Genomic DNA, 13,181 nt, shown 5'->3' on the forward strand with positions numbered 1-13,181 from the left:
TCTCTCTGGTTTTATTTCGCGTATACCACTATTATCATAGTCCAATTCGTAGACGCTGGCCTTGAAACGTCCATTTTGTAGGTGCTATTCAAAAAATGAAAATCTGGTCCATTTTGTAGGCATTAAAATTGAGTTGGAGTGTATATCCACTTCGTAGGTGATGGACCTGAGATGGAGTTGCGCATTTTGAAAATTATTTACAGTCGTGCGTATTTAGAGAAATAATCTTTTTTTCTATATTTATTTCAATAAAAAAGCCAAGATAGCCTTAGTGAGAGAACAACTTCAACAAATAATTGTTTAGATGCAAGACCATGCTGGACAAAATACAAGTTGACTCAAATTTTTTTTTTTTTTTTTTTTGGACGTGGCCTCAGGCCAGCCAAACAACCCGGCCCAAGGCACCTGAAGTTAAGAGACCCGTAACCCACCCAGACCCGCGCCCGACCCGGATACAATCTGACCCTCAACGCCTCAGCCTGGACTTCTCCCTCTTTCACTGCGAGCTATCTAGTGTTGTGTTCTCCTCCTCCAACGATTGTGCATGTTCGTGATTCCGAGCTCCTCCTCTCCCATTGCCTCCGTCTTCCCTAATCCTGAAGGTTTCGTGCTGAAGTAGGCCGTTGCTGCGCCTCACGACGGATTTCTCCTCCTGATCTGCGTCCCCTTGCCTCCCTTCGAACCCCGTTTCGCACGCTGCTCCTCTCTCCATAGCCTTCACTCGGATCTGCCTTGCAACCTCCGTCGGATCCTTGGGTTGAAGATCGCTACCCACTCTTCGGCATACCTCCTTCTGAATCTCTGTCCGATCAACTGCGCCTCCTCCTCTGTCCGTATCTGCTCTATCAGAGACTATCTTATGGCTGTCGTTGGTGGGTAGGTGCATTGCTTTGAGGCGATGGTGCTCCTTGTTTATCGCTGATGGCTTGTCTCGGGTTTCCGTTTCCACCCCTCCAGGTAACGTCTCTTCAATTTGCAATTCATGATGCAATTCTTGATGGGTGATTGAATCAGAATTTGTTGTTAGTTGGATTCTGTATTACTTGATTTTGTATATCTTGAATATGCTGAATTGTTGCGAGACTTGCTTCTGATCTGATTGTATTCCTTAATTGAGTAGGTGGGTTCATTGTCCATTGTCTCCCAAGATTATTCTCCGCTGCCATCGCTGCCAGTTGGTGAGCTAATTTGTTGCCATCCCTTGGAGTCCAGGTAACTCCCACATCTGGAGCCTCTTCCAGCAGTTGGAGAATATCTCGAATGATAGCATCTGCTTCTGCTATAGGCGTTCTAGCCTTGATTGCCTGAACCAGAGGTAAGCTATCAGTTTCAATTATGCAATTGGGTATCTGAAGATTCTTAATTAGTATGAGTGCTTCTCTGTATGCTTGAGCTTCCGCAATTAATGGTGATATTGTCTTGAATGTTGCTGTTGTCCCAGTTATGACTTTTTCTTGCCAGTCCCTTACTATTGCTGCTAGAGCTGCTGTACCGGTATCCCTGTGGAAAGCTGCGTCTGTGTTCACTTTCAACCTATTTTTTGGCGGCGGTCTCCAGGTAATTCTTTTTCTCACACCGCCCTTGCCTGTATCTGGACTGTTTGCTTTACTGGATTTCTGTGTTGCCTTATAAAATTCTGTTGTTAGATATTCTGATTGAATTATTACCTTTTGTGGGCTGATTTCTGTTTGCTGGAATATATGCTGGTTCCTTGCTTTCCATATGCACCAACAAACACATCCTAGCTTGCATAAAGTTTTCTCTTGTTCACTCCCTGATTTAGTCTTTATTCTTTTGATTTTATCCATTATCCATTCTCCAAAAGATCTTACATTATAGGCCGTAGGAACAATTTGAATACTGGAACCAAACCACACTGCTCTAGTCCACGGACACAATAATAGCGCATGTTCAATTGTTTCATCCTCTTTCTGGAATATGCTGCATGTGGGCGTCGTTGTAATTCTCCGCTGGTGCAGATTCGTGTTTACTGGCAAAATTCTATGCACTGCTTTCCATAGAAACATTCTAATCTTTTGAGGCACCGATAATCTCCAAATAGCTTTCCAAACCTCCCTCTAATCCTGACTAGTCGAAACCTTGCAGATTCTTCCCTCTTCCTTCGAATCCTTCTCCTCCTTAGCGACATGATAACCGGTTCTCACAGTGTACTGTCCATCCTTTCTGTGCTGCCAAACAAAGTGATCCTTCTTGTTGATCAGGCTAATAGGAGTCTTAGTTATTAGTTTAGCTACGCTTCCATGAAATATTTCTTTAATCTTGTTCCTATCCCAACCCTCCCCTTCTCTAATCAGCTCACTCACTTTTCTAATACCTCCTGTTCTGCCTCTTCCCAATTTTCCTATCCCTACCGCCCAATTGTCTTCCCAAATATCTACCTCTGCTCCATTCCCTATACTCCAACTTCCTTTCCTTCTAAGGAAATCCCTTCCTTCTAGCAAGCTCTTCCATATCCATGAAGCGTTCCTACCTACTCCTGCCTCCCATAGGCTGTAATTCGGGTAATAAATGGCCTTCAGAGTCCGAACCCATATAACATCCTCCTCTTTTAACAACCTCCAAGCTTGTTTACCTAGGTGTGCTATGTTCTGGCATTCTAAATCCTTGAATCCCAAACCTCCATTTATTTTGCTCCTTGTCATTTTAACCCAACTCTTCCAGTGGATGCTTCTTTCCTTACCATTGCTTCTCCACCAAAATCTGGCTATTGGTGCTTCAATTCTCTTACAAAAGGATTTAGAGAATTTAATGATATTCATAGCATAGACAGGAATCGCCTGTATTACTGCTTTTATCAAAACCTCCTTTCTGACTTGATTTAATAGCTTCTCTTTCCATCCTTGCATCTTGTCCAGCATCTTCTCCTGTATCCACTCTAATGCCTTATTCTTGGATCTTCCCCATCTTGCTGGTAGCCCTAGATATCTTTCCGGATCATCCCATGATGCCATTCCAGTGATCTCCTCAATGTTCACCCTCCTTTGTATTGATACCTGCCTTCCAAATATCAGCCTGGACTTGTCAGTGTTAATTCTCTATCCTGATGCCTCTGTATATTTATTTATAATTTGGATAAGTTGATAAATCTCCTCTTTTTGTGCCCCTGCAAAAATAATACAATCATCAGCAAAAAGTAGGTGAGTAATGACCGGTGCTGTTGGAGCAAGCCTAATTCCAGATATAAGATTTTCCTTCCTCGCCTTATCCATGAGAATAGTAAAACTCTCAGCAGCCAAAATAAATAAATAGCGCGATAGGAAATCTCCCTGTCTGAGACCTCTCTGTGGAATGATCTTGGTTGATAGGTTGCCATTTATTTTGAATCTATAACTTGCACTCTTCACACAACTCATCATCAATCTGACCCAATCTTTGCTAAAACCAAACTTTTCCATTACCCTTTGTAGAAAATTCCATTCCAGCCTGTCATATGCCTTGTTCATATCCAATTTGATGGCTATGTCATTGCTTTCATGATTTTCTTTTTGGTTTAACTTATGAAAAGCTTCCTGCACAATTACTATATTGTCCTGTATAAGTCTTCCTTTTACAAAGGCACTTTGGACTGGAGATATAATAGCATCTAAAACTCTCCTTAACCTCCCCACCAAGACCCTCGTCACTATCTTGTACACGAAGTTGCAACAGCTTATGGGTCTAAGTTGATTCAGGCTTTTCGGTTGACTCGTTTTAGGAATCAATACAACAGTTGTTTCTCCCAAGTCCTCCGGTACGCTGCCTTCCCTAAAAATCTGTTTGACTACTCCACACACTTCTTTACTCAAAATATCCCAGTGTTGTTGAAAAAATAATCCATTTAGTCTATTTGGGCCTAGAGCTTTTAAGCCTCCCATGCTAAACACCGCTTCCTTTATTTCCTCATCAGTGATGTTCGCCATTAACTCCTCATTCATCTCTCTTGTGACTCTCTTAGGAATTTCTGTTACACACTCCTCCAGGTTCCTATTTCCTTCCGACGTAAACAGCTTAGTGAAATGTCTTTCTACCAATCTCATGATATTTGCTTCCCCTATAATCCACTGTCCTGTCTCATTTCTCAATTTGTCAATTCTATTCCTAATTCTTCTCTGAATAGTTATCGCATGAAAGAAGGCTGTATTTTTATCGCCCCACTTTAACCATTTCAGCCTTGATCTTTGCCCCCCAATATTTCTCTTCTTGTTTCCATAGCTCTGATATTTGCTTCTTTAATTCTCTCTCCCTTCTTTGCTCCTCTTCTGTCATACCTGCCTCTTGAATTTGATGTAGTTTTGTTTTCTTCCTTTCTATCTCTTTATCTGCTCTTTTGAACTTCCTACTGCTCCATTCCATTAACTCCCTAATGCATTTGTTCCTCTTTTTTGTGAATTGATTCCAACAGTTTCTACTACCATCTTCCCATTTCCAGCTCCTTTGGATGACCTCTTTACACTCCTCATGTTCTGCTCAATAGGCCTCGAACCTGAAATCTTTTTTTGTTCGAACTCGCCGCTGTGTATCCAAAATTAAAGCACAATGATCCGAAGTAACGGCCGGAGAGGCTCTTAAATTAACATTCTGATATATTTGCAACCACTTCTAATTCACTAACACTCTATCTAGTCTTTTCCTAGTGATAACATTATTTCTTGGATTACTAAACCATGTGTACTTACTGCCTTTAAGATCAATATCTATTAAACCATTATCATTTACAAACCTTCTAAACGTTTCTAAATAAATTCTAGGTTGTGAATGAATGCCTACCTTCTCATCTTGATTTAAAATATCATTGAAATCCTCCAAATAAGCTTGAGGTACTTCCTTATTCATGTTGCTTACCGTAAGCTCCTGCCATAGTCTCCTTCGCTTTTGAAAAACTAGATTCCCATACACGAAAATACCCTGCCAATTCAAATCATTGTTAATGTTAATATTTGCTTTAATGTAATTATCACACCACTCATGAACATTAATATTAGTATTAGATTTCCATAACAAACTTAGACCGCCGGACAAGCCCCGGGGTTCCACGCAAAATATATAGTCAAACTTAAGCTTTCTTCTAACCCTATCCATTTTTTCCTTCCTAGCCCTAGTTTCTGTTAAAAACACTATTAGCGGCTTTACTTTTTTACATATCTCATATAACTCAGAAATCGTCGGGGCAGCCGCTATTCCCCGACAATTCCAACTTATAATACTCATGGTTGAGGTTGGGGCATGTTAAGGTCCGCCTCCTCAGCCATATGTGTTCCCCTACTCTGCCTAGACACATGCATAGCTAACTCAAACTCCCCTGTATCCACAACTGTATTGCCATTCTTCATTTTCTTGAGCTCCTTGTCCTCTTGTTCCTCCTTCCTGTCCTTGTATGTGAGCATTGGCACCTGCCAGTTCTCTCTTTTCCTTTTCAGACTCAACTTCAATTCCAATTTCTTGGTTAACTGTGCTTCCCACTCAGCTTGTTCTTCAGCTGCATTGTCTTCATCTTCATCACTTGCTAATTCCACAAAGTAGACATTTTCACCCTGATTAACATGTTGGCTAACCAAATCCAGCTCCCTGTTCTTTGCCTCCTTAGATGGCTTGCTCAGTTCATCATCTTGCATTCCTCTTCTCCCCACTTCCTGGTGGTTCATACTCTCCATTCTACCTTTACTAACCTGCTCATCCTTCTTCCTTCCTAACATGAGCCTTTTTAACTCCTGGCCTATGGTTTCTTTTTCTCTTTTATCCTCCTGGCCTAACTTCCAGTCTTCAATTTTATAGATGTTCACCTCCATTTCTTCTCTTGGGTTTTTATTCTGCCCACTCCCTTCAATATTCTCTGCTTGCAAAGGATTTAAGTCTAAGATGGGCCCAAAATCCTTCCTTAGTCCATTTCCACTTGACTTCTGGGCCTCTTTCCCCTTCTGTCCCTTCTAGGCCTTTGTGTTGCTGGACCATTCGTTCTTTCTTTCTCTTATATCCATAATAAGATTTTTAAATTTAAACGCTGCTCCTAGGTCAAACAGCATATCCCTATCATCCTGAAATTCGGGGATTTTCGATACTCCCTCTACCTGCTCTCCTGCTTCTGCCATTTCTTCCTCTCTCCTTGTTTGGTTTTTCCATTCGCTTTCTTCCCTAATTTTTTGCTGCGGTGCCTGCTCAGCCCTTATCCTACTCTCCTCAGAGCTTTGTTCATCACCACTCTCCCGTCTAGGGCCCATTTGCTCACGCGCCTGTTCCTCCTCTGCCTCCTTCCCTCCCTGTTATTTTGAAGTTCCTCCTCTCATGGTTGGACTTGGTCTAAATTGGGTTACTCCCAATCCTAGTGAGTACTTCTTCTTGGATGGGTCTTAGCAAGCCATTGCTGTTGGGTTTTTGCACGATTTCTTCTCGTGTCCTAATATACCACAATTGAAACAGTAGCTGTCTAGTAGCCTTTCATACTTGAAAAAGACCCACAGTGGTGGCATTTCCTCTCTGTCGAGCCAGAATCCTGTTGGCAGAGCCTTGATTATGTTGATGCTAACCCTTATCCTCAGATATGATCTCCTAAGAACGCCATCGACTTTTGGATCTTCTGCCTCAGCCAAAACCCCAAGCATCTCTCCGATAACAATTCCTGTCTCCTTTTCCATGAGGTCATGTGGGATACCATGCACTTGGATCCAAAATTTCATGAAGTCATGATCCACTTCAAACACCGATTCTCCCTCCCTCCATAATCTGAGGTTGACCACGTTTCCTTTGACATTCCAAAGGTCGTTCTGCATAATCTGCAGCCCTTTCTTCCTATCCTTAAAGCTGAATAACAACTTTTTTGATCCAATATCAGTGATTGCCACTTCTTGTGGGTTTCCCCACATTTTCAGTAGCGCATTCTTGTATGTTTTGAAATTTATCTCTTTCTCACATATTATCTTCCCTACTACATTTAAGCAATCTCTCTTGTACCCCAGCTCTCCAGGTTTGTTGAACTTGATGACTTTTCCTTCAATGCTATTCATATTGTGAATTTCTGAGTAAAATGGTTGTCTATTTCAGGTTTCTCAGTGTTGTAGAAGGCTCGGGTTTAATGCTATATTTGTGAGGATATGACTGTGTGTGTTGATAGAAGAAAGGCTCCCTGTTGGAGAAGAACCTAAAAGTTCACAGAAGACTCTCCTAATGAGAGAAAATCAGACTCAGGGTCTAGTAGTTTCGAGCTGGTAATGGTATCGACCGACTCAAATTCTCAAAATTCTTGGAACAACCGTGTAGAATGGGCTAGCAACTACAAAAAGAATAACACTAAGGCTGTCATAGAAAACCGTCGGAGATATTCAAGGGCGGAGCCTCATATACAACACACTCCAAATTTTAATTTTTTTTATAAAAAATATATAAATTTTAGTTTACTCTTTTGATTATTAAATTAGATAGTAATATATGATACATAATATAGGTATATTTTAATTTCAATTTTAATATTTTAATTTTAATTTTAATACAATTAAAGAATGTCATGTTACACATTTTGATTGTCAAATTAGTAATTAGTCATTGATATTAATATTGATATCTAAAACAGATAGAGTGGTTGAATAAATGAGAGAGATAGAGAAAGAAAGAAGAATGAGGGGATAACTCTTTAATTTTGGAGGGAAATATTCGATTTCGATTGCAATGAGAGAGTGACATGTGGCACATTTTGGTTGTAAAATTAACATGGAGGAGAGAAGAATTCTCCTTAATTTTGGAGGAAAAGATTTAATTTCAATTACAATGAGAGAGTGACATGTGGCACATTTTGGTTGTAAAATTAGTAAGAAGTAGAGGAGAATTCTTTAATTTTAAAGGAAAAGAATTGATTTCAATTACAACGAGAGAGTGACATGTGGTATATTTTGGTTATAAAATTAAAAATATATAATAGATTTTACTAAAAAATGAGATGATTATTTTCAAAAAATTCTTTGGTGCCTATGATTTTTATGCCTAAATTACCTAAAATAGAGATAAAAAAAAGATAACACTCACTCTTTTATTTTTGAATTCTACGACTAAAATTTGAGCACAATAAAAAATATCTTGTTTTCAAAGAATATGCAATAGCCAGTGATATAACATTATAAAAACTAATTTCAACCAGTATGATATAATAGGTTATTAAATATATTTAATACAAAATATATTAAATATAAATTTTTATTGAGTTTAAATTTTAAATAATTTTTAATTAAATTTCGAATATTTTTATTTTAAAGAGTTAGAATATTTTAACATCATTTTTTTCGTATCTTTTTAATTGAGTCTTTGATTTTTTAAATTATAAACCTTATTTATAATTAAGAGTAATGTTTTAACACCACCAATTAGTCACACATATAAAAATACAAGAACAATTCTATTGTCATAATTATAATCTAACTTTATAAGCAATACAATACAATGAAACTATATATAAGTAATATAACTAAATTTTATCTACATCTATAGTCACATTTCATAAATAATATAATTAAATTATATTTATGTTTATAATTAAAATATGAATAAAAATACAAAAAATTATTAGGATAGTTAATTTTTTCGTTCATAATTTTTTTTATTATTTTTGTTGTGAAAAGTTTAATTATTTTAATAATTAATTATTTTTTAAAAAAGATAATTGAATAACACAAAAAAGTCTTATTAAGAGTAATTTATTTATATATGATTAAAAAATAATTGAATAATTATATACGGTAAAAAATTAATATTATTAAAAAATAAAAATAAAATTTATTTTAAAATTAAAAATAAAGTTTATTTAAAAATAAAATTAAAAATCATGCTTTTTTTTCTTTTTTCCAAAATTTATCTACGAGTAATTCTATAAATATTTTATGATGAATAAAAATATTAAACTCATACTAAAATTTATTCTAATAAAATTTATTTTTATTCTACTAAACGTTAAATAAACTATTGAAAAGAATTTTGTTTCCTCCATTAGAGAAGAATGATAAACTTCCATACTTCTATTATGTTATGGCAATTATTAAAAAATTAACATTATAAAAACTAATTTCAACCAATATGATATAATATGATATAATAGGTTATTAAATATATTTAATACAAAATACATTGAATATAAATTTTTATTGGGTTTAAATTTTAAATAATTTTTAATTAAATTTCGAATATTTTTATTTTAAAGAGTTAGAATATTTTAACATCATTCTTTTCGTATCTTTTTAATTGAGTCTTTGATTTTTTAAATTATAAACCTTATTTATAATTAAGAGTAATGTTTTAACACCACCAATTAGTCACACATATAAAAATATAAGAACAATTCTATTGTCATAATTATAATCTAACTTTATAAGCAATACAATACAATGAAACTATATATAAGTAATATAACTAAATTTTATCTACTTCTATAGTCACATTTTATAAATAATATAATTAAATTATATTTATGTTTATAATTAAAATATGAATAAAAATACAAAAAAGTATCAAGATGGTTAATTTTTTTCATTCATAATTTTTTATTATTTTTGTTGTGAAAAATTTAATTATTTAATAATTAATTATTTTTTAAAAAAAGATAATTGAATAACACAAAAAAGTCTTATTAAGAGTAATTTATTTATGGCTTTTTTACTTAAATAAATTAAACCAAGTTCTAAAATTACTCAAATCCCCTAAATCAATTTTTGATACGTAAATACCCTAATCCTAATATTATATAAATCGTGCTAGGGGAATGTGATTTATATAATATGTTAACCATTACACCTTGGAACAATTTATGCATGAATGATTTCTGAGCAATAACACATAAATCGTCTTAAGGTTGCCAACTTTATTAATTGTATGTAAATCGTTCCAGGTTAGGAGGATTTACGTGGTTTCAGGCAAAAACACAAGACTCTGCCACGATTTATGTGTAAGTTATAACTGCAGCACCCTACCACGATTTATTTGTCAGCTATAATCCCCAACATCCTGCCATGATTTATGTTTGAATATCACACCTAAGACTTAACCATGAGTTACCCACAACTCTTAACGTTACACACAAAAACATACAAAAACCTCCATTTTCACCATATCTAAGCATTCAGTGATAAGGTTGGAGAGAAAGAGAGCCCGCAGCGATTAGAAAGAGGCATTGAGTGACCGCATCTGGCATACAGCAGTGGGAGAATGGGCATTAAGAATATCAAATTAAATAAAAATAATTCAAGAATATACCGTAAAAATATACAAAGTCAAATAAAAAATAACAAATTTTTTTTATAAAAAATTTGTATAAATAAAAATAATTGAAATAAAAAGGTCTTCCTAATAGGATCAATAATTGAAATTATAAAAAAAGTATATTTTTATTTAAATATTAAAAAATTTTATTTTTATAAAAAAAGTCAATAATTTTTTTTGTTTACTTTTGTAAACATATTTACTTCTATTTGATTAGAGTGTGGATCCGATTAGATCCAATCCGATCATCTTACAGATCCGATCATATCCTCAAATTACAGATCAAATACGGATAAATACTGTGGATTTATATGGATATGATCTAATCTATGAACACCCCTGTTGCAAAAGAATGCTTCTTTTATTATAAACCAGGATCGGCTGTTACTCCTTGGACCGTTTAAGGAATAAAACCGGTGTGAACCGGTAAGAACCGATGCAAACTGGTCTAACCAAACTGGTCTGCTTGAAAATTTTTTTAAAATGTCTCCACAAGGTCTCGAACCAAGAACCTTGGAGCAAAAGCAACCTTTACTTGCCACTTAGCCATTGCACTTCTAAGTATTATATTTGACAAATACTAATTATATAGTATACATAAATATCTAATTTAATTTAATTTTTGTTTTATCTATTTTTAAAATTTGTTCGATACCTCGGGTTACCGAACGGTTCGGGTGGTAGGATGTGTGTGAAGATGGGTCTCTGTCTCGGTCTAGGTGCTGGGAACGGTTCTCGTGGGATGCCGATCTGACGAGCTCTTGATGGAGTGAGGGGGGTGTCACCTGCAATGACACTCCGATGCCCAAGTCAGTAGAGTGTATAGGTGAGGAGAGAGTTTGGAGTAGGGTGACGTACCTGGGGGAGGGATAGGACCCTCCCCATATATACTGTGTCAGAGGTGGGCCCCGCACGGGCAGACCCACCTTCCACGAAGCTTCCTTTGCCAGTTGGGTGAGCTGGCACCCGGGCGCGTGTTGCTCCGCGGGGTGGTCGTCTGGACCCGGTACAGGTGCGTACCGGTTGGGCCGGTTATGAGGCCAGCTGGGTTGGACCGCAACAAAATTAATTATATTTTAATTATATACCATTATTAATATAAATATAAATTTCACTAAAAATTTATTAATTTACTTGATCTATTTTATTGCTAGTATTGTGATTAAGGTTATTTGTTTTGATGTTAGTGTTAAAATCTACTGATATTATAGTTAGATGATAGCCTTTGTGAATTAATTATTTTTTATTGTGTCAAAATAAGATACTATTGTAGTATTAAAATTTTATGATTTTTTTATATTAGTTATTTTTAGAAGTTGAGACTTGATTCTTCATAAAATGTTAGTGAAGATATGTATTTCAAATTTTAATTTTAAGTTTTTAACTATTTTATATTTTATATTTACGTGAGACCAGTTTTATCGGTTCAACCAGTGATTTATCGGTTGAACCAATAAACCAGTGAACCAATAGCTTGACCGGTTCGATCACTGGTTCGGTTCTAACAACTATGTTTCAATCTAATTTCAAAATTTCGATTTACTCAATTTAGTCTCCCAACTTAATAGTTATGACTCACATTGGTTCCTAATCTTATTTTTGTCACTGTCTCACAAAATCGTTAACGACATGCTGAGATGGACTAACGACTGTTACATTATACATTCTAGCGACTGTTTGATGTGACAATTGAAATTTTTTTTACCTTATTTTTTTCAACTAAACACTTAAAACCCTAATATGAGTCACGGATACCTAAGTTAAAAAATCAAACTAAGTAAATTGAAACTTTAAAAATCAGATTAAAGCTCGAATATAACTTCAAAACAGAACTTTAACTTATGTAGTGATTAATTTAAATGAGAATCAAATAAATCAAAATTCAACATCATTTTTATCAATGTTTTCAAATTCGAAATTTCTATACCAAAATTAACTAGGATTTTTCTTTAAATTAAAAATTTAATGAAATAGTGACTTTAATTATCTTAACCAATGTCCTAATTAATTATTTTTATATCTTAAAAAAACTGTATACGAGAAGAAAATAATTAATTTATCTACTTTAATAAATAATTATTTTACTAAAATGAAAGAAACTATTTTTTTAGAATTTTTTAAGAACTAATTAATATTATATATATTTTGTTACACTACATTTAGTTATAAAAATTTTATTTATTTCTAATACTTATATTAAAAATAAAAAAAATTAAATTAGTGAATCTTAATCTATAATATAATAATAATATAGTAATTATTTTATATATTGTACGAATATAAATTAATTATTTTTTTATTTATAAAAATTTTTGAATGTGATATATTTTTTTATATAAATAATCTTTTAAAAAAATCTAATAGTTAATTTATTATCTTTTTGTTTTAGTCCAAATTAAATATTTTTTATTGTTTCTGGAAAGAAAATTTTTTGAGAAATTTAATAATATGTGATGAGAAATATCGAATAAATTATACAAAAACCAATTAAAACACAACATGAAAACATCTTTAAAAAAAAGACGTTTTAGGCGTCTTTATCTGAGTGGCCTCCGAATAAATATAATAACCACAAATGTATTATGTGTGCAGCATCAGTTAATAACTTAACATACTATTATTTCTATGTTCATCAACATGCCAATTAAGGTACTACTCAAATGGCAGAAAAACCAGTTTTCGGCGAGTATAAATACCATAAGCCTCCGATTGATGTTTGGCAATTGCAAAGAACACAAGGTCTTGCATTGCAGCATTCATAATAATGCATGTTTTCTTTTTTCTCTTTAAGCAATGCATGGCTAAAAAAGAAGTATTCATCATTTCATCTGCCATATGAGCAAAGAGCGAAACACATAATGCCTGTTATTTAACTGTAACTACTAGTGTCCATAAATATTATTTTAAAAAATTAACAATTAAACAATTTTTTTTCTTAGAGAGAGTCTTGG

The 13,181-nt window shown here is 34.3% G+C and overlaps 1 protein-coding gene across 1 annotated transcript; it reads right to left on the minus strand.

The window, feature by feature from the left end:
* Window positions 2,079-5,079, minus strand: LOC107616329. The gene is made up of 6 exons (XM_016318300.1): window positions 5,004-5,079; window positions 4,843-4,905; window positions 4,613-4,694; window positions 4,413-4,512; window positions 3,171-4,109; window positions 2,079-3,014 (listed from the first exon to the last, which is right to left on the minus strand). Exons 1-6 carry the CDS (start codon window positions 5,077-5,079, stop codon window positions 2,079-2,081), a joined length of 2,196 nt encoding a protein of 731 aa, XP_016173786.1.

Source organism: Arachis ipaensis, chromosome B09, assembly GCF_000816755.2.
Source record: "Arachis ipaensis cultivar K30076 chromosome B09, Araip1.1, whole genome shotgun sequence".
In the NCBI taxonomy this organism is placed as follows: Eukaryota; Viridiplantae; Streptophyta; class Magnoliopsida; order Fabales; family Fabaceae; genus Arachis; species Arachis ipaensis.